Source organism: Plectropomus leopardus, chromosome 15, assembly GCF_026936395.1.
Source record: "Plectropomus leopardus strain MGB_pleo_1.0 chromosome 15, ASM2693639v1, whole genome shotgun sequence".
Lineage (NCBI taxonomy): Eukaryota > Metazoa > Chordata > Actinopteri > Perciformes > Serranidae > Plectropomus > Plectropomus leopardus.
In genome coordinates this window covers 25,281,447-25,299,085 of record NC_142190.1, presented here as the reverse complement: position 1 = coordinate 25,299,085, position 17,639 = coordinate 25,281,447, and the positions used below count along the sequence as shown (strand labels likewise).

Here is a 17,639-nt window from a genome sequence, read left to right as displayed (position 1 = left end):
TTTAAAGTCATTTATACCATAAATGGATACAGAAAAGGGACAAATTGGTGCATTACAATTAATCAGAATGCTGCATTTAAGTGTTTGATGATCAAAATCATCAGGCGGAGGCCCCTCATTTCATATGTGACCATGTTAAATAAACTCAGAGGTATAGTCCTACATCTTCTCACTGACACAATCAGGCTGGTAGTTTTTAATTTTGAGTAGGGGAGATCAAGGCTTTTATTCATAGTTTGAAATATTTCTACAATCCATTTTGTTATAGAACTTTTGTTCGTTTCTTTTTTCAATTTTAGCTTTTCTTTATTTACATTATTATCTTGTATGATTAACTGACTGTTTGAATTTAATTTTGTTGCATAGGCTGCCCTTCCTAATTTTCCCCAGCCGAAGGTAAACTACTTCCATTTCATGAAATGAAAGAGAAAGAAATATATTCTCCAAAAAATATTGTTTGCCAACAGATGGCAGTAGTTTACTACACATGTCAACCAAAGAAGAAGATGTTACTTCCGTGTCAATATCGTGACAGGAAGTTGATGAAGTAAATGTTTGTTTACATGTATGTCAAGTGAGCAACAACGATGTACAGAAAAAACAGACCAAAAAAACGTTGCAAATATAGTGATTTTGTGGAAAAAGACAACTTTTCATATGCATTCATCAAAGACTTCCCCTAATTCAACTAGTTTCCAGATAATAACATCATGCGTCGCAAACCATTTTTAATAACGTTTTATTTTGAAGAGTTTGATCGGAAGTGTAAGTACCTCCTCTCTCTGGACTTGACGGTTAAACTGATAACAGACGTGGAGTTTAGACAGTCTGTCTGTGAGCTGATATTAGCATCAACAACACGTAATGAAAGATGGTATGGATTACCACTGCGACTCGAGGACCTTTCTTTCTTTGACACCGGAAGCTCGGAGATGTATTTAGTCTTAAATTAGCGATATGACATGTTTTCACCTCTGAAGGCAGCCAAAGCTCGCTCATCGATCGCCTGCAGGGGCAACATTGGATTAGCTAGAAACGTGATTTGAACTGTCAGAAACCGAAATGCCTGAAAACATGTCCCCGGTCCCCGTCCTGCCGCTGGTGATTAACTGTCTCTTGTCTGTGCTCGGCTGTTTGGGCACACTGAAACTCATTCCTGCTTTCAAAGACCATTTCATCTCAGCCAGATTATACGGAATGGACCTAAACAAAACATCCAAAAAGGAAGTGTGAGTCATTTCCCTTCCTATCCTATCATTTGGTATCCTGAATAACATTTTAGGTAAAATTTGTCAAGTTTGAAAGTCAAATATACTCTTGTTCTGCCCTAATCTCGCCTTGTGTCTCTTTCTGGTGCCCCTCTTTGCAGCCCAGAGTCCCAGGGAGTCATCAGTGGGACTGTCTTCCTGATCATCCTCTTCTGCTTCATCCCAGTGCCTTTTCTTAGCTGCTTTGTAGGAGATCAGTGCATGGGCTTCCCACATGATGAGGTGTGTCCATTAATTCATAGTTAACCTGTGTACATATCTCAAATCTGAAACTCAACTTGTGTTTGTGTTGTTGTTTTTGCTCAGTTTGTACAGTTGATTGGTGCACTTCTGGCCATCTGCTGCATGATCTTCCTGGGCTTTGCTGATGATGTGCTGAACCTGCGATGGAGACACAAACTCCTGCTTCCCACCATGGCTTCCCTGCCGCTGCTAATGGTCTACTTTACCAACTTCGGCAACACAGTTATCGTGGTGCCCAAGCCCTTTAGAGCCCTGCTTGGCCTGCACTTGGATCTGGGTGAGTTGTGTGTTTATTTGCAGCATTGTCTGGGTAGAAAGAGCAATGTAGCTCAGATATCCTTCTACTCTAGTCACGTCCTTCAGCACCTCCTGGGGGATCCCAAAATGTTCCCAGGCCAAATGGGGTATACACTAAACAGATATTTGAAACGCAAGACTTTTCCTTTCGGCTCCCATTTTTTTTACAGGTTTAAGGTAAAGTCATAAGACTTTTTGTGCACTCAATGGAGTAATTTTTCTCACGCTTTGTTTGCAGATTTGTTGAAATCGGTTTTAGTGAGCAATTCTCTTTTTCCATGATAATCCATCCACCTGACAGGTGTGGCATATCAAGATCTTGAATATACGGCATCAGAAGTACACATTTGTGCCTAGGGGTGGTCACAATAAAAGGCCTCTCTGAAATGTGTTCACACTTCACATGAAACATCACAGATGTTTCAAGTTTTAAGGGAGCGTGCCATTGGCGTACTGGCTGCAGGAATGTCCACCAGAGCTGTTGCCCATCAATTGAATGCTCAATGTACTACCATAAAACATCACCATAGTTGTTTCCAAGAGTTTGGCAGTAGATCCAACCAGCTTCTCAACTGCACACCATGTATAACCACACCAGCCAAGGACCTTGACATTCAGTATCTTCACCTGCAAGATCGTTTCAGTGACTTTGGCAGTACATCCAACCAACCTCACAACTGCAGACCACATATACCCACACCAGCTCAGGACCTCCACACCCAGCATCTTCACCTGCAAGACCATTTCCGTGAATCTGACAATACATCTAAACGAACTTGCAACCGCAGACTGCGTGTAACCACACCAGCTCAGGACATTCACATTCAGCATCTGCACCTTTAAGATCGCCTGAGATCAGCCACCCAAACAGCTGATGCAATAATTGTTATTTCTGCACAATCCGTCTCAGGGAAGCTCATTTGCATGTTTAGTGGACACTGCTCACCGCTGATGGCATCTGGCACTGTGGAGAAGTGTTCTCTCCACACAGATATTTGCTCAGTGTAAAATCCCCATAGCATGATTTTTGTCTGGGGTACTAATTTTCAAATACCACTGCTGTTGTTTTCATGTTCAGTGATGGTATGATTTATGATCTTTTGCAGGTATTCTCTATTACGTCTACATGGGAATGCTGGCAGTATTCTGCACAAACGCCATCAACATCCTAGCAGGCATCAATGGCATCGAATCGGGTCAAGCCCTGTTTATCTCCGGATCCATCATCATCTTCAACCTGCTGGAGCTGAGCGGTGTGTGGCTGTTTCCTTTCTCATCATCAGCATTACAGATCACATCCGCTACACTGCAAGCCATGAGTATATTGGATATGAACAATTTGATTTAATTTGAAAGTAAACTGATCAAAACTGAATATTGTCTGGACATAAGTGGAATTATCATCTCACACTGACAGAGTTTGTCCCCTTTTTTAAACTGTGATTTATGAATATAAATTAATAGCATAACACGCACAGTGCTAAACATGTTTTGTCTGACATTTGGTTTGTTGTTGGTTCTGTTTTCTCAGGAGATTACCGTGATGACCACGTTTTCTCGCTCTACTTCATGATACCATTCTTCTTCACCACATTAGCACTTTTTTACCACAACTGGTAAGTTAAACTTATCACCCGCGACTGTTTTATGAAAAGTATTTGTAATAGCAGGATCTGTGTTGTGTTAACTTGCGACCTGTGTCGTCACAGGTACCCTTCATCTGTGTTTGTGGGAGACACTTTCTGCTACTTTGCTGGGATGACCTTCGCTGTAGTCGGCATCCTTGGACATTTCAGCAAAACGATGCTGCTGTTCTTCATTCCTCAAGTTGTTAACTTTGTCTACTCCTTGCCTCAGCTGTTTCGCATCATCCCCTGTCCCCGACACCGGCTCCCCAGGTAACAGACGTCAGATCTGTTTGTGATATCTCTTCACTCATCATTTCTGCTGATTGTGTTCTCTCAATGTCAGCGATTCATCTTTTTATCTTTGTCCCAATGTTACTGCTAATGAAAGGCTGAATCCAGACACAGGCAAACTGGGGATGAGCTACTCTAAATTCAAAAGAAAGGACCTATCTAAATTAGGACACCTCATCCTGAAGGTAAAGCCCTTTCTCATGTGTATTTTCTTTTTAAATTATTACTTAATTATGTTGCCCAAAGAAAAAACTAAAAACGTTGGAAATTTTGAGCATCAAACACTGCAATTTCTGCGTTCTGGGTAAGTTTTAATGTTTTAATCATGTAAAGAATAACAAAACATTCACGTGATAGATGAATATTCACAATACAAAAATGGGGCATTATAGAATATTATGCAGTAAAGGCTCAATGGCGTTCTGTATTGCTTTCATATATTTATTCTTATACACACATGTAGGCATGATTTACTTTAACATCCTTTTTTGTGTCTTTTATTTGGGGAAGCAACTTCTGGCACTTACACATATGAATGGAAAATGTATTTAAATTTATTTGAATTAATTTATAACCACTGGATTTCAATAGCTCACACATGATTTAGCGAGATTTCTGCCCGTGTTCAAAACCTCTTGAACATTCAAACATATCCCACATATCTGTGTTCTAGAATAAAGTAATAATATTTTGACCAAAAAAATGTAATTTTATGAATATAAACTCGCAATTCAATGGGAATAAATTAAAAATATTTCAAGAAACAAATCAACCTTCCCTATAGTCAGCTGTGCATTTACACTATTGTCCTGCTGAGATAGTAGTATCCCGGTCAGACCTTCTGACAGACACAGAGCTCGGTAACTGGAAATACTTTTGTTCAGGCATAATATGGGATCGTCCTGAAAAATAAAATACACTGTCTCTTACTGAATCAATACAAGACGAGATGCAGTAAAAACTTAAACAACAATGCTATCAGAGTAGTTAGTATCACAAAACAGTCTCTGACTTCACGAGTTTACGTTGTCAGATAATCGGCTCAGATAATAGTCACTGCACTACCTATAAAAAAAGTGCATGTAGTGAATATTGGTCTGGGTGGATAAACACATGTGAGGCAGCCCAGCAGCAGGCTTCCTGCCGTGTTTATTGGCTGATGACAATAATGTCCTCAACAGGTGGCAGAGTTATTAAAGCTGCTCGAGGTGCGAAGAGCCCAGGAGGGAGATGATGATTTTATTGAGTGCAACAACATGACCTTAATAAATCTGGCACTGAAATTACTCGGACCCACCCATGAGAGAAACCTCACAGCCATCATGCTCATCATACAGGTACAACAAAGCACCTGCTGTATCCAAATAAGCTGGAACAGTCTTCTTAAATGATGCGAATGTTTCACTGGATACTCGTCTTCGTGTCTTCTCCAGGTGATGGGCAGCGCAATGGCTTTTGGGATACGTTATCACCTGGTGCGGCTCTTCTACGACGTCTAGACAGCTTGTCAGGAAAGAGGAGAGAATGTGGACTGAGGAAGTATGATTTTGTTGTGGAGCTATTTTTACAGGCTCAGTGGTTCAGCTGCCTTTTTTTAATAGGTTCCATTACCTCACTGTTACTTTTCTGCCTCAGACTCTGCCTGCAGTACTGACCCAATGCAAGATTCAAAGCTATATTTCACCTCTTAAAACATTTTCACATACGGTGCATAAGCATAAACTGCGAGGGGTCTGACATCAACAGTGGGCACTCTGAGTTATTTTCTTAAGTTTCAGAAATGACAAGCAGAAAAAAAGTAACTGGGTCCTGATGATCTTGTGTGTCCACCCTGGAGGTATATTTTTGTACTTGTGTTTTTTTAAAGGAAAGTACAGTAAGTGGGCATGACTTTGGGTCTTAAGCCCAACATCAGTGGCTGCCAGCTACTAAATTGTTACCACTTGATAACAGATTGAAAGATGCTCCAAAAATTAGAGAAATACTCAAACAGCAATCTGTTGCTTGAATCTGCAGCTAAAGCTAAAATGGCTTGGGGGAAATGTACCCATTCATGCTTAATTTTACTTTCAATCCACGCAACATTAATAATATGAATTATTAAATTAATATAATTTTGTTTTGTTTTTTTTTAAAAAAAAATGTCCTCTGAACAAACGCACATAGAGTGGTCATGAAGAAAAGCAGTGAAGAGATGAGGAATCTGTAATCAGTCTATAGACAGGGTATTAGCTGGAGGCGGGTAAATAGACGGAATATTAGAAGAGAGATTATCATGCTTGGATAGTTGTTAAAGTTACTTAAGGGTCCATGGGAGGTAAAAGGTGTCCTGATGAGAAAAATGAGAATTGATTGTTTATATATCTCTTGGTATTATTGGATACATAGCTGTATTTTTATGACTGATATGCATTTTTCCCCTGAGGGTTCAGCGAACATCAATGTGAAGTAAACTAGCACTGGATTATTTTGCTAATAGGAATGTAACAAGTGACAAACTGTTTACTGTGGAGATGGAAGCCTCAAATTCAAAAATAAAATCTGAAAAAAATGAATATAAGACTTTGCCATTGTTAATATGCCGTGGTCTATCCAGTTACTTAATCAGGTGTAATAATAAGACATATATATACGTACATACACATGAGACTTATAAGTACTTGACTAGGTGAAAATGTCTGTTGAAGTTTTAAAAGGGATTTTATCACCAAATTTTAGGTCATCACAAATATATTGGTATTGGTGTATAAAAGGAGATGAAGAAATTGCATCGCAAAATTGTAAAGATATGATAAATATCTTGGCCACAAATGCTTGATTATATGTTATGCTCTGTGTATTTTTTGTGTAATTTTTTATGAGAGTTTTAGATGCTCATATTTCAGTATTGGCCTAGATTTTTTAGTAGGTATTGGACGGATATATATATACACACACACACATATATATACATACATATGTATGTATGTATATATGTATATATAGCTTCATTGAATTACAAAAAAAAACCAAGAAGCGTAAAATGTTACATATTTGCGTCCAAATGTAGTGGAGTGGAAGTGGTAAAGAAAATCCGCCAAGAAAAGTAGTGCGACTTGCATGTCAAACTGGTCCACAGGGGGGCCGGTGTGGCTGCAGGTTTTTGTGCCAACCAACCAAGAGCACACAGTTTGACCAATCAACTGTCTGAAGACGGAGATCAGTTGATTAAATGAGTCAAGTCTGGTGTGCTGCCACTTGGTTGGAAACAAAACCTGCAGCCACACCGGCCCCCCTGTGGACCGGTTTGACATGCCTCTGAGGGCGGAACATATTACACCCGGAACTATTGAAGTATACTTGTGTGTCTAGGAAGAATTTCGCGCTGCACACAGGTCGCGCTTTTTCATAGCCAGCCAGCACAACTCATGTTTACATCGTCTTTGTGCCTTTAACCGTCAAGTTATTGTGCCTAAGCCCATATTTTGTGAGGTGTTTAGTGCTTTTTATATTTCCGGTGTTCCAGGAATATGTCTGTAAAGATGTAACGTCAGTAGAGCTGATAAATGTTCAGACTCTGGTGACAGTTAGCTGCTGCTAGCTAGCCTCTGGCTGCTTATGGTCAAGGCTGTGCACCGTCTGTAGCTTCAGTCTGTGGGTAAAACACACTACGTTTACCCATTTTTGACCCAAAAAGATGCCTCCTAACAGAAGGGTTCACAAGACAACACTAAAACTGGACTGTGAATGGAGTTCGTGTCCAGAGTCGTTCAGTCGGATGGATAATTTCTGCAAGCACGCGGAGGGTCATCTTAATGCTGTGAACATGGCGGAGGAGGACGAGGAAGAGACTGAAGGTTAAGAGTTTTTATTATAATAAAGTTCCGAGTATCTACCTGTGGCTCAGCTAATGTTTATGTAGAGCTGTAGCAATTTATGTGGAAAGAAAATACTTCACTGCCGCGTCGGCCACATGAAATAAGCAGTGCTTCATTTACATCAAATAGTGCTCTGAAATAGAAAATGATAAACAAGAAATGTTGATGCAGTGTTAAGCCCCCAAAAGGTGATGCCGACTAATCTAAGCGCTTTACTTTTTTTTGCAGAAGAGGAGAGAAACTGTCTTTGGAGAGATTGTGGTTTCTGTTCTGTGGAGGGTCCTGAGGAGTTACGAAGACATCTCTTCTTTCATTGTTACCACACTAAGCTGAAGCAGCTGGGTCAGCAGGTGCTTAATGCCCAGCCAGAGATTGGCACGTGCTCCATCGGGTACCAGAACCGCAACATCATCCCTGAAATCCCAGACAATTTTATCTGCCTTTGGGAGGAATGTGAGGTAAGCTGCACTGAGGCTGCTGCTGCTGCTGCTGCTGATGATGATGATGATGATGATGATGGAGTAAGGCAAGATAACTTGGATAAGTGTAGAGTGTGTAACCCCCTACTCACATGCAGGTAACAGTTAAGCATGCTTTTCACTGAATGCAATAATCTGTATTTGTGACACATATCAAACAACACAGCAGATAATCATATCTTGTTAGCCTTACTTGCCTTGATACATTTGCTCCAGTGTGTAGTATTTAGTGGGCTATAGTGACAAAAATGGATTATTAACAAAATGTTTTCTGTATAATCTTAAATTGTCAGAGAAAAAAATGTGAGCACGCAGTAAGAAGCGCTGGGCTAGTGGCTTGTCAAACCCATGGCCGAAGCACTGATTTGTAACATAAAACTGCTGTATTCAGTGTTTTCACCAGTTTTCATCACCTGTTTAGTTTGGAGATGATGAGTCCTCTGCAAATAATTTAGCTCCCTAAAAAAACCCTACTAAACAAAGAACATTGAATAATTTTTTTATCTGGAAAAGTTTCATCTGGTTGCAATGTGCAGTTTTCACCACTAGAGGCCACTAAATCCCCCAACATCTTACACACTGCCCCTTAAATGTAACACTGCAAAACACAGTTTACAGTTTATCTTAACTTTACATAGTTCAGATAATGCAAGGATTTATTTCTTATTGTATTGTTTTTATTTTAAGTGTACATGAGATAGAATTTAAACATATTTTCATGAACTCAAATATGTCTGTGTTTTTTTATTTCTGTATATATTTGTGAAAGCAACCACCCTATGAAAACCCAGAGTGGTTCTATCGCCATGTGGAGATGCATAGCCAGTGCATAGATATACCAGCAGGAGACTGTGAATTCCCAGTACGCTGTGGGTGGAAAGGTATGTCATTCAACACGACTTATCTCAAGATCATAGTTCCGAAATGTCAATGTAGCATAAGATTACACAACCAATTTATGGTCACAGAAATTTAAATGGCTGAAAACACTTTCGGCTCAGTACTAAGACTGTAGGGTTGTTGAGTTTAAGTCCAGACCCTGTCTCTCATAGATTGTGAAGCCACCGCTAAAGGGCGTCCTAAGCTTCGGGAGCATCTGCGCAGCCACACTCAGGAGAAGGTGGTGGCGTGTCCAGGCTGCGGGGGGATGTACGCCAACAACACCAAGTTGTTTGACCACATCATACGTCAGAGCGCCATGGAAGGTAAAAAAAAGAATTGCCAAAACTATGACAGGAAGCTTTATAACAATATTTGCAACATGTTCAAATGAAATCCTCCTGTAAATTTTGTTTTGTGTGTCTCTGTGTGCTGTAGGCCAGAGGTTCCAGTGTTCTCACTGTTCCAAACGTTTCGCTACAGAAAGACTACTGAGAGACCACATGAGAACCCATGGTCAGTCACTGTGCTAACGGTGTTACCAGTTGTTACTTCAGCACTGCTCAGTTTGCATGTTTCAGCCAAATAACATCACACATGCTGACACAGGGAGAACATGCAAACACCACAGAGAAGAGCTCCAGCCGGCCGGCAGGTCCGAACACGGAACGCTCTTGCTGTGAGGCACGAGTCACCGTGCTGCCGTGGTTTCAGTTCATTTGTGCAAAATGAAACTTCAGAACTGATAGATTGGTCTCATGACACTTAAGCTATAACTAGAAATTCCACACGAGTGAACATTTGTCCAACATAATCTTTATTTGTTTGGGGTTTTTTGGTCTGATATTGTTTTTCTTTGCGTTTTGTGTCCATCTATGTTCCGACCCTCATCTATGGTCATGAGCTTTGGGTAGTGATCGAAAGAATGAGATCGCAGAAACAAGTGTCTGAAGTGAGTTTCCTTCACAGGGTGGCTGGGCTCAGCCTTAGAGATGAGCAGCACAGGCATTTGGGAGGAAGCTCGTAGTAGAGCCGCGGCTCTCCTGCATTAAAAGGGACCAGTTAAGGTGGTTCGGGCATCTGATCACGATGCCTCTCCAGACGCCTCTCATAAGAGGTTTTTTGGGCATATCCAACTGCGAGGATGCCCGGGGCAGACCCAGAACATGCTGGAAGGATTATATATCTCAGCTAGTTTGGGAACTTATCCCCCAGTATGAGCTGGAAAGTGTTACTGGTGAGAGGGACGTCTTGCTTAGCCTGCAGCCCCTGCGACCCGGCTCTGGATAAGCAGATAAAAGTGGAAAAATAGATGTTTTTTGTGTACATATAAACACTAGCAAACATCAGTAATCCTCTACTCTCTGGAGCCCTGCATTCTATAAGCAGCTCACAGTCAAAAATTCTCTGTGATAGACGTCTGTGTTGTTATAGCAACAGTGTCAAGTTTTAGAATAAATTACTTTTCCAGGATTTTTTTTGTCTGAGATGAGCGTCAGTAAAAATAGCCCTGTGTGTCTATTTTTGTCCAAATTGACCATGTGATACACTTTGCTGTCGGAGTGAGTGAGGGAATCCTTTTGACAACAAACAGCTCTGCAGTATTATTAGAGGCTTTATTCTTATCACTGGTTTGTCTTTTTCTCGTCTGTTCAGTGAGCCACTATAAATGTCCGCTGTGTGACATGACCTGTCCGTCGCCCTCTGCGCTGCGTAACCATGTCAAGTTCCGTCACAGTAACGAGAGGCCATACAGCTGTGAATACTGCGAATACAGGTAGCTATTCTCTGAATCTGCAGCACTTCCAAACAAGATAAAGCTGTTAAACACACATGCATTCTTTGTGGCAAACACCCCCTCACTTGATTTTGTATTTGCAGCTGTAAGAATCTGGTAGATTTGCGCAAACACCTGGATACTCACAGCAGCGAGCCGGCTTTTCACTGCGATGTTCCTGGCTGTGGTTTCACGTCTCGTACTCTCATCACTATGAAGATCCACCACAAAAGAGAGCATGAGGTGAAAATAGGCAAATCTTTTAAATTGTTGTTTTTGCATTCATAGAGGGAGTTTCAATGTCACTGAAGTTCTCGGTTTCCTTTTTGTCATCAGGGGAAGTTCGTAGCTCGTTACAAGTGCCATGTGTGCGATCAATGCTTCACCCGGGGCAACAACCTAACAGTTCATCTGCACAAAAAGCACCAGTTCAAATGGCCCTCCGGACACCCCAGATTCAGGTAAGTCCCACACTGACAAATCAGTCAACCTTATGATGTTGAATTAAAGATGTGTGGCGCTTTGCAGCGCTGATGGTCTCTTCATCACTCTGTCAGGTACAAGGAACACGAGGACGGCTTCCTGCGGCTGCAGCTGATTCGCTACGAGAGCGTGGAACTGACGGAGCAGCTAATGAGGGAAAGACAAAGCAGGCAAGCGGAGGAGGACGAGGACAGCGGCCAGACTGAAGAAGACTCCCTGGGGGCGGCTCCCTCGGAGCTGCAGGTGGAACTGAGAGGCGTGCTGCTGGAGGAGCAGAGGACTGAGGAGCCGGCCGCCAGCGCTGAGGAGGGCAGTCAGGAGGAGAGCATGCTGTACGTTCTCGCTGGAGGTTTGTCACAAGCAGGGGAGGACTCTGTCATGCAGCAACTCTAAAACGATGCTCAGCAGTAAGACATTCACACGGTTTGACTGCCACAGTCGTACAGACACGTGCTAAACATAACAGGATATTCTGAAATTAGCTTTGCTGTTTCACAGATACATGAGACATGACTGAAAAATCAACACTTCTGAGCCTTTAACGGTGTCTGGAGGCACTCAGTAATATGAATTAAACTGCTTAATGAAGGGATGTGTACTCCATGATCACCCGTCTTAACCATTAGCCTATGTTAGGTATTAAACCTGTTTTGTTTGCCTATGTTGAACACAATTTCCAATATTTAATTCTTTTCAATTGCACATCTCAGACTGTGACATCTTTAAATAGTTTGATACTAATGCTGAACTAACTAGAAGGTTGTCTTTCATTTTTTAGAAATGTTGTCTCAAATGCAGAAGTAAAGCAGCTACATCATTTTGAAGGTTAGTGGTTTGAGTTACAAGAGTGGCGTGTTTCTTATTTATTTGGATAAATAAATGACAAAAATCATACATGAAATAGTTTGTTTTGTCTTATTGAGATGTTTTTATTTGTTGCACAGTAAATTTTCTTAAATGGAGAACTACGCCCATTTTCAAAATTCAAACAGATTGTACTTATGGTCTAAGAGAGTCCAAAAATATTAGTAAACATAAACATCTCTCTCCCAAATCCAAACACTAGAGTGCTAAAACTCAAATTTGTAATTTGTCTGATAGAGTATGAAGTCTGGAGCTGCTCCGTAGACAATAAATTGGGGAAAAGTGCTCCGGATCACAAGCATCCAGCCTGGGGGTAAAGCTGCACGGAGGGCCACAAGGCCTTCTTGATATAAAGGGGTGCAAGAAAACTCTTTTTTTCTTGCAGTTTAAACATTCACAGATTTATAGCCAAGAGAAGAAAACACTGAATCTGTCCAAAATCAGATTATAGTGATGGAGAAAATACATCTCAGATGTAATAATCACTGGAATTAATCTTGTTAGAGTAATCTAAATTGCTCGTTTTACACAAACGTAATGCAGTTATTGTTACTGTTAGGGAGAAGCGTGCGCTTTAGCTGTTGTTCTGTATTGCATGCACTGAAAGATGTGTAAAATATGTCACTTAGTAAGGGGTCGTCACTTTGTTAATGACAGAAAAGGGGTCCCTTATGGAAAAAGGTTGGAAGCTACTCTTCTACATGACGCTGAGAGCACCCGGGTGAATGTCATGACTACACAAGTTTGACATTTACTTTCTGGCTTTGAGAGAGTAGCTTATGTTCATAAATATTGATTAAAGTTTTAACCATTAAAAAAACATATTGGAATTCTTAATTTAGTCGGTGTTCCCCTCTAATGAAGCGCAAAATGCCATTTAATTATTTTTAACATGTCCCTGAGAGAGGATCTTTTTTTCTTCTTTCCCATGATTCACAGGTCACTACATCGATAGTATCTACCATCTGTAGTTCCATTCTGGCGCCCGCCGCTGAGTCTATCTGCTCTACTGCAGCAACACTTTCTGACTGAATCTGGTTCTGCTACACTGGACATGCTATTGATCTAAATGTATCGACTGAGATTTTACTAGGTGAATGTAAACTGAAATGTGGTTGCTGTAGTGTTATTGACAGTATATACACTCATACTTTTCATGGATGCGATCTGAAATGTTGGTGCTCAAGTGGTAAAACTGTCGGAGTAGACTATGTGAAGGCACTTCTATATTCCTCCATTAGATAAAATCATTTTGAGCCCAAAAACGTGTACGTGCTGTATATTCGTTCTACTCAAAAGTAGGATATATCAGAGCTTTGATGGTAAATGTTTAAACAACAAAATTTCTGTTTTTCAGAACCCGAAAGCTGACTGTCTGCTTTGATCTCATGAAAAGCTCTGCTGATCAGGTGACTTAAATCATGGCAAACCTGCAGCAGCGCGTCTCGTCGCAGCATGACTTACAGTGCGTAGTGGCATTAGCTGTGTGTAGAAGATTAGGCAGCACACACAGCTTAGTTGAAGTGTTACTTACCGCTCTCTGCTTCCTCAGTCTGCAGCCAGTGAGCTCTACTGGGACAGCTTTTAATGGCTTCATGTCTGTTGAGGATGTATAGGATGTTGCTGGACAGTAATATGACTCAGTTCCCAGATCCATAAGCGGTGTTCCACAGAAAGTGATTGCATCTGAAGATGGGCTCCATGAGGTTGTGTCCACTGTTGTTGCTGTTGTTTGGGTCCTGCCAGAGAGCCATTTCTCAGTATCCTGACTGGATTGGTGAGGTGGAAGGTAGTGGTAAGACCTCCAATAATACCAGTATATTGTTATCTTTCTATAATGCTCTTAATGTAACAACAATAAACCATCTTTTTTATTCTTGGCCTTGAGGCCTCGAAAAACCTTTTACAGTTTTATCGATTATGTGAATGTTTCTGATTTTTCCAGTTGTGGTGTATGATAAAAATTGTATAAAAATGTTTTACTGTAGGTGAGATAGAATGGGAACCCCAACCGGACTTTGTAGATGACATATATTGGACCGGGGCAGCGCCTCTTTGTTTAGGAGGCTGTAAGGCGCGACACCAGGAGCTGAGGAGAGACCGCTGTGGAGACTCGAGCTGCTGCTGGCTCGGCTACAAGTCTCTGTGCAGAGGTAAGGCTACCAAAACTGACTGACATTTGATCTGGGATTCATTTTTACTTCTAATTCTAACAAGGTCATTAAATCTTCCTTTTATCAAAATACCTTTCTTTTACCTCTCTTTTAGAAAGATGCCGAAATACTCACTCCTGCTTTCATTTCCAGCCATTTACGTTATTGTAATTTTCTTTGCACTAAATTGACTAAAAAATCTTCAGAAAACTACAGCAAGTTCAGACAGCTGCAGCCACAGTGTTAACTTTAAACGAGGAAAGTGGGTCACATTACCCCACTGCAAAGACACTACACTGACGACCCGTGTATTTCAGAAAAGATTTTAAAGTTTGTTTTTTTTAGAAAGCTTTTAATGACCTTGCTCCTCCTTACATTTCAGATTTTCTTTCATTTTAGGTTTATTTTTAGGTTTGACCAAGAACAAAGGTCCTCCACCCTTTTATTTTATTTTATTTTTAGACTATTTATTGTTTTTTTATATTTTATTGTTAAAATTTTCTAGTCTTGCAAAACTGTGTTATTTGTCATTTTTCGTCTGTGTGGTTTCAGTTTAGCTAAGTGAAACACTATAGGCTGCATGTTTGTATTAAAGCTGCTGTATAAATAAAGGTAAGTTGATAACGCTGTCTGATTAATCTGCTATACAGAGGTTTATGTCCAGTTTTGCCTTTCCTTTATTTTGTGTGGCAGTGAACTGTGGGAGGCCAGATGCGGACTATAACGGAGTCGTATATGGTAACGACTGGTGGGTGGGCTCTGTGGTGAGGTACACCTGTCGCTCTGGCTTCATGCTGGTGGGAAACCCTACCAGAACTTGCCAGCCTAACGGCCTCTGGACCCCAAAACCTACCTGCCTCAGTGAGTAAACACTGACACGAAAATTTTCTGATCCTTTATAAGCGCATCACGTGAGCTCTCTCTTCCCGACCTTTAGGAATGTGTCACCGGGGACGCATTGAAGTCAGTGAGAGGGAACTAAATGGGACGTGCAACTCCACCTGCACATATAAGAGCTACTTCGGCCCACCCAAACAAGGCTGCACTCGGATAGACAACTGTAAGAAGAAGGAGACTGGCTGGAAGCGCTTCTTTGCACAGTGTGTCCCTTGCATTTGTGACTGTGCTTTATCATGTGGTGAGTAGCTTCCCTGACACACCGCCAAGCATTGATTATGCAATGTTAGCATGCTGCAATGTTGTCTCAGTGCAAATACATTTGAATGTGGTCAGTTAATGCTTTAATTTGTCCTACCGTTCTTTGAGGAAGTCCATGTAAAAAACACTTCTGTTTTGTTATTTTTAGCATCTACGGGCTAAATCATGGAGACAGCTCTATGTTGACTGTACAGTGAGACATCAGATGAAGAAGAAATACACAGGCAGCTTGTACACCGCAGAGCTACGCTGTGTTTTTGCTTCTTTATCCAATTGTGGGGACAAATGAGCGGACCGAAATCTGGATGTTTTAAGACATTAATATAATCTCTCTGGCACAGCGCACTGAAGCCAACGATTTCTGCTGGGTCTCTATATATGGATTTTACACTATGACAAGAAGATTTCAGTGCCTGAGGTCCAAATCCCTCTCCGAGTCGGTGGTGAATTATAAGCAAAGCAGAAGTGCTTAATTCAGTTAATCTGTGTGATGTAAGGTGGCAAAAGGGTCAGAGGAGAAGAGTGAGGGGAATTTTAAAACAGTCTCAGAGGCAGTGTCAGACTTGGGTCAAATAATTATTTGAAATACTTAGGATAAAAAGTTTACCTAAAGTGCCAGATGGTATGTTTTTTTTGTTTGTTTTTTTAACAAGATGCTAATTTTAGGTAGAAAAATGGCAGTATTTGGTAACTGACAGCACTCCCTGTTTGTCTGAATTAAATGACGACTTCACCCTCCAAATGGTTATTTGTATATTTATTACTCACCTGTTCAAAGAGCTTCACAAAGAGCATTGACAAAGCCTCAGATCTCCATCAGTTCAGTTTTTGGATTCTTCGTTCACCGCGGAGGCATGCGAGACAAACGCTTTCTTCCCAAATACCTGTTTGAGTTTGTGATTGGATGTTTTGATATAGTTTTGCTGTTCTAAAAACGTTGACCCCTATGACTTAATTCATCAAGCATTTTCTCCATTTTTGGATTCTTAGATCACCGTGGAGGCAAGTGAGAAAAACAAAGTTTTCTTCATCAGTTACACGTGACACAGGGTGAGTTATTTATACATATATGATCATTAAAGGGGTGAAGTATTCCTTCAACTAGGTGCTATTTTTTCATGTCACAAATTCCACCTACCAGGATTTTCTCCTATCCTCTTTTTAACGTGTCTGTAAACATGTGTGTGTTTCTAAGAGCATGAAAGAAATAATGATAAGTACAAGGAGAAAGGGAAGTGAAACCCCAGAGATTAGTGTCTCCTCCTCGTCGCTCCTCCTCTCAGTCCATCTGTCTCGAGAGGAGATGAAACCTTAATCTTGTTACAAAGGGAGGAGCGTTGGTCAGGGAGCTCAGGGGTCACACTTAACACGAAGGGTGTTGTAGACCTTATAAGCAAATTACTTTTATAGGTAGTAAACCATGTAATCCTTTTTTAATAATTCAGTTATTAATTATAAAAAATAGCACACTGTATCTATTTTTTTGTAAAAAGAAATCTTTATTTTTATATAGATGGATGGGTTGTATACATGTGAAAATGATGCATTTGAAAAGAAGAAAAGATACCGATGCTCTGAAGTCAAAGCATTCACACTAATCCCCACAGCAAACACCTCGTTCATTTTTTCAGCTTTAAGTCACACAGACCTTCATCACAGCCTTTTTTTTATTCAGATCCGTCTTGATGTGTGGCAGAATAAGGTATTTATGGAAATTTAACAGTTGAAAATGATTCAAAGCCTGGATCTGTTGAAGTTTCCTTAAACAGAATAGAAGTTGTCATGAGCGTATGCTGTATGCTTCTCACTTCCCCATGTTATCCAAACTTTCTGCACTCAAACAATTTTAATAAGCAGCACACCTCCTGGCATGTGAAATTTCTTCTTATATTGTGTGTTTTGTTCTTCAAAATACTGTTTGTATTCATTTATGATCCCCCTTTTAATATTTAATGTAAAAAAGAATTTTAAACAAATCATAGAAGGAGAAATCACTGGCCACACATTCACAAGATGTAAATAAATGTTACATACATTTTTCAACCAGTACCACTTTGTGTTTATTTGCTTACAGGTTTGATATTTTGCAGGCTGTCTTAGTATAGTTTGTAAAATTGCATGCACATCCAAACTTTATGTGACGTTGCATTAAAAAGACACTAGATGTTGCTGTTTTCTTCATTCTCACACATCAGGTCTCAACATTTACACATCTTTACACCTAAACTTGATAATCCAGAAACAGCCATAAATGCTAAAAAA

At 40.5% G+C, this 17,639-nt stretch overlaps 3 protein-coding genes across 6 annotated transcripts; all 3 read left to right on the top strand.

The window, feature by feature from the left end:
• The first annotated feature begins 775 nt into the window (after positions 1-775).
• Positions 776-6,287, top strand: dpagt1 (dolichyl-phosphate (UDP-N-acetylglucosamine) N-acetylglucosaminephosphotransferase 1 (GlcNAc-1-P transferase)). Its single transcript, XM_042499989.2, has 9 exons — positions 776-1,229; positions 1,370-1,490; positions 1,575-1,788; positions 2,915-3,061; positions 3,340-3,424; positions 3,518-3,706; positions 3,825-3,912; positions 4,909-5,064; positions 5,161-6,287. The coding sequence occupies exons 1-9, from the start codon at positions 1,063-1,065 to the stop codon at positions 5,224-5,226; spliced, it is 1,233 nt and encodes a 410-aa protein (XP_042355923.1). The 5' UTR covers positions 776-1,062; the 3' UTR covers positions 5,227-6,287.
• A 688-nt stretch (positions 6,288-6,975) lies between these two features.
• On the top strand, positions 6,976-12,103 carry hinfp (histone H4 transcription factor). 2 transcript variants are annotated; one of them, XM_042499061.2, is made up of 9 exons: positions 6,976-7,563; positions 7,816-8,042; positions 8,833-8,944; positions 9,116-9,268; positions 9,381-9,458; positions 10,599-10,719; positions 10,824-10,962; positions 11,056-11,180; positions 11,277-12,103. In XM_042499061.2, the coding sequence occupies exons 1-9, from the start codon at positions 7,404-7,406 to the stop codon at positions 11,593-11,595; spliced, it is 1,434 nt and encodes a 477-aa protein (XP_042354995.1). In that variant the 5' UTR covers positions 6,976-7,403; the 3' UTR covers positions 11,596-12,103. The 2 variants fall into 2 exon arrangements, with proteins under 2 accessions (XP_042354995.1, XP_042354994.1); XM_042499060.2 differs by having other exon boundaries at positions 6,979-7,563; positions 7,813-8,042.
• A 131-nt stretch (positions 12,104-12,234) lies between these two features.
• On the top strand, positions 12,235-17,438 carry LOC121952096 (C4b-binding protein). Of its 3 annotated transcripts, XM_088088623.1 has the most exons (6): positions 12,235-13,475; positions 13,718-13,861; positions 14,055-14,219; positions 14,913-15,080; positions 15,157-15,357; positions 16,368-17,438. In XM_088088623.1, exons 2-6 carry the CDS (start codon positions 13,759-13,761, stop codon positions 16,385-16,387), a joined length of 657 nt encoding a protein of 218 aa, XP_087944749.1. In that variant the 5' UTR covers positions 12,235-13,475; positions 13,718-13,758; the 3' UTR covers positions 16,388-17,438. The 3 variants fall into 3 exon arrangements, with proteins under 3 accessions (XP_087944749.1, XP_087944750.1, XP_042354511.2); XM_088088624.1 differs by having other exon boundaries at positions 12,235-13,855; positions 16,368-17,437; XM_042498577.2 differs by having other exon boundaries at positions 12,235-13,861; positions 15,526-17,428.
• Positions 17,439-17,639: the final 201 nt, after the last annotated feature.

What these genes read in the sequence shown, in the direction of transcription:
- dpagt1 (XM_042499989.2), top strand. Translation starts at nt 1,063, where the DNA reads ATGCCTGAAAACATGTCCCCGGTCCCCGTCCTGCCGCTGGTGATTAAC. An exon ending in AAAACATCCAAAAAGGAAGT is followed by an intron (nt 1,230 to 1,369) that starts GTGAGTCATTTC and finishes CCCTCTTTGCAG; the next exon opens with CCCAGAGTCCCAGGGAGTCA. An exon ending in CCCCGACACCGGCTCCCCAG is followed by an intron (nt 3,707 to 3,824) that starts GTAACAGACGTC and finishes TGCTAATGAAAG; the next exon opens with GCTGAATCCAGACACAGGCA.
- hinfp (XM_042499060.2), top strand. Translation starts at nt 7,404, where the DNA reads ATGCCTCCTAACAGAAGGGTTCACAAGACAACACTAAAACTGGACTGT. An exon ending in GGACGAGGAAGAGACTGAAG is followed by an intron (nt 7,564 to 7,812) that starts GTTAAGAGTTTT and finishes TTTTTTTTGCAG; the next exon opens with AAGAGGAGAGAAACTGTCTT. An exon ending in ACGTCAGAGCGCCATGGAAG is followed by an intron (nt 9,269 to 9,380) that starts GTAAAAAAAAGA and finishes TGTGTGCTGTAG; the next exon opens with GCCAGAGGTTCCAGTGTTCT.
- LOC121952096 (XM_088088623.1), top strand. Translation starts at nt 13,759, where the DNA reads ATGGGCTCCATGAGGTTGTGTCCACTGTTGTTGCTGTTGTTTGGGTCC. An exon ending in TGGTGAGGTGGAAGGTAGTG is followed by an intron (nt 13,862 to 14,054) that starts GTAAGACCTCCA and finishes GTTTTACTGTAG; the next exon opens with GTGAGATAGAATGGGAACCC. An exon ending in CTACAAGTCTCTGTGCAGAG is followed by an intron (nt 14,220 to 14,912) that starts GTAAGGCTACCA and finishes TTTGTGTGGCAG; the next exon opens with TGAACTGTGGGAGGCCAGAT.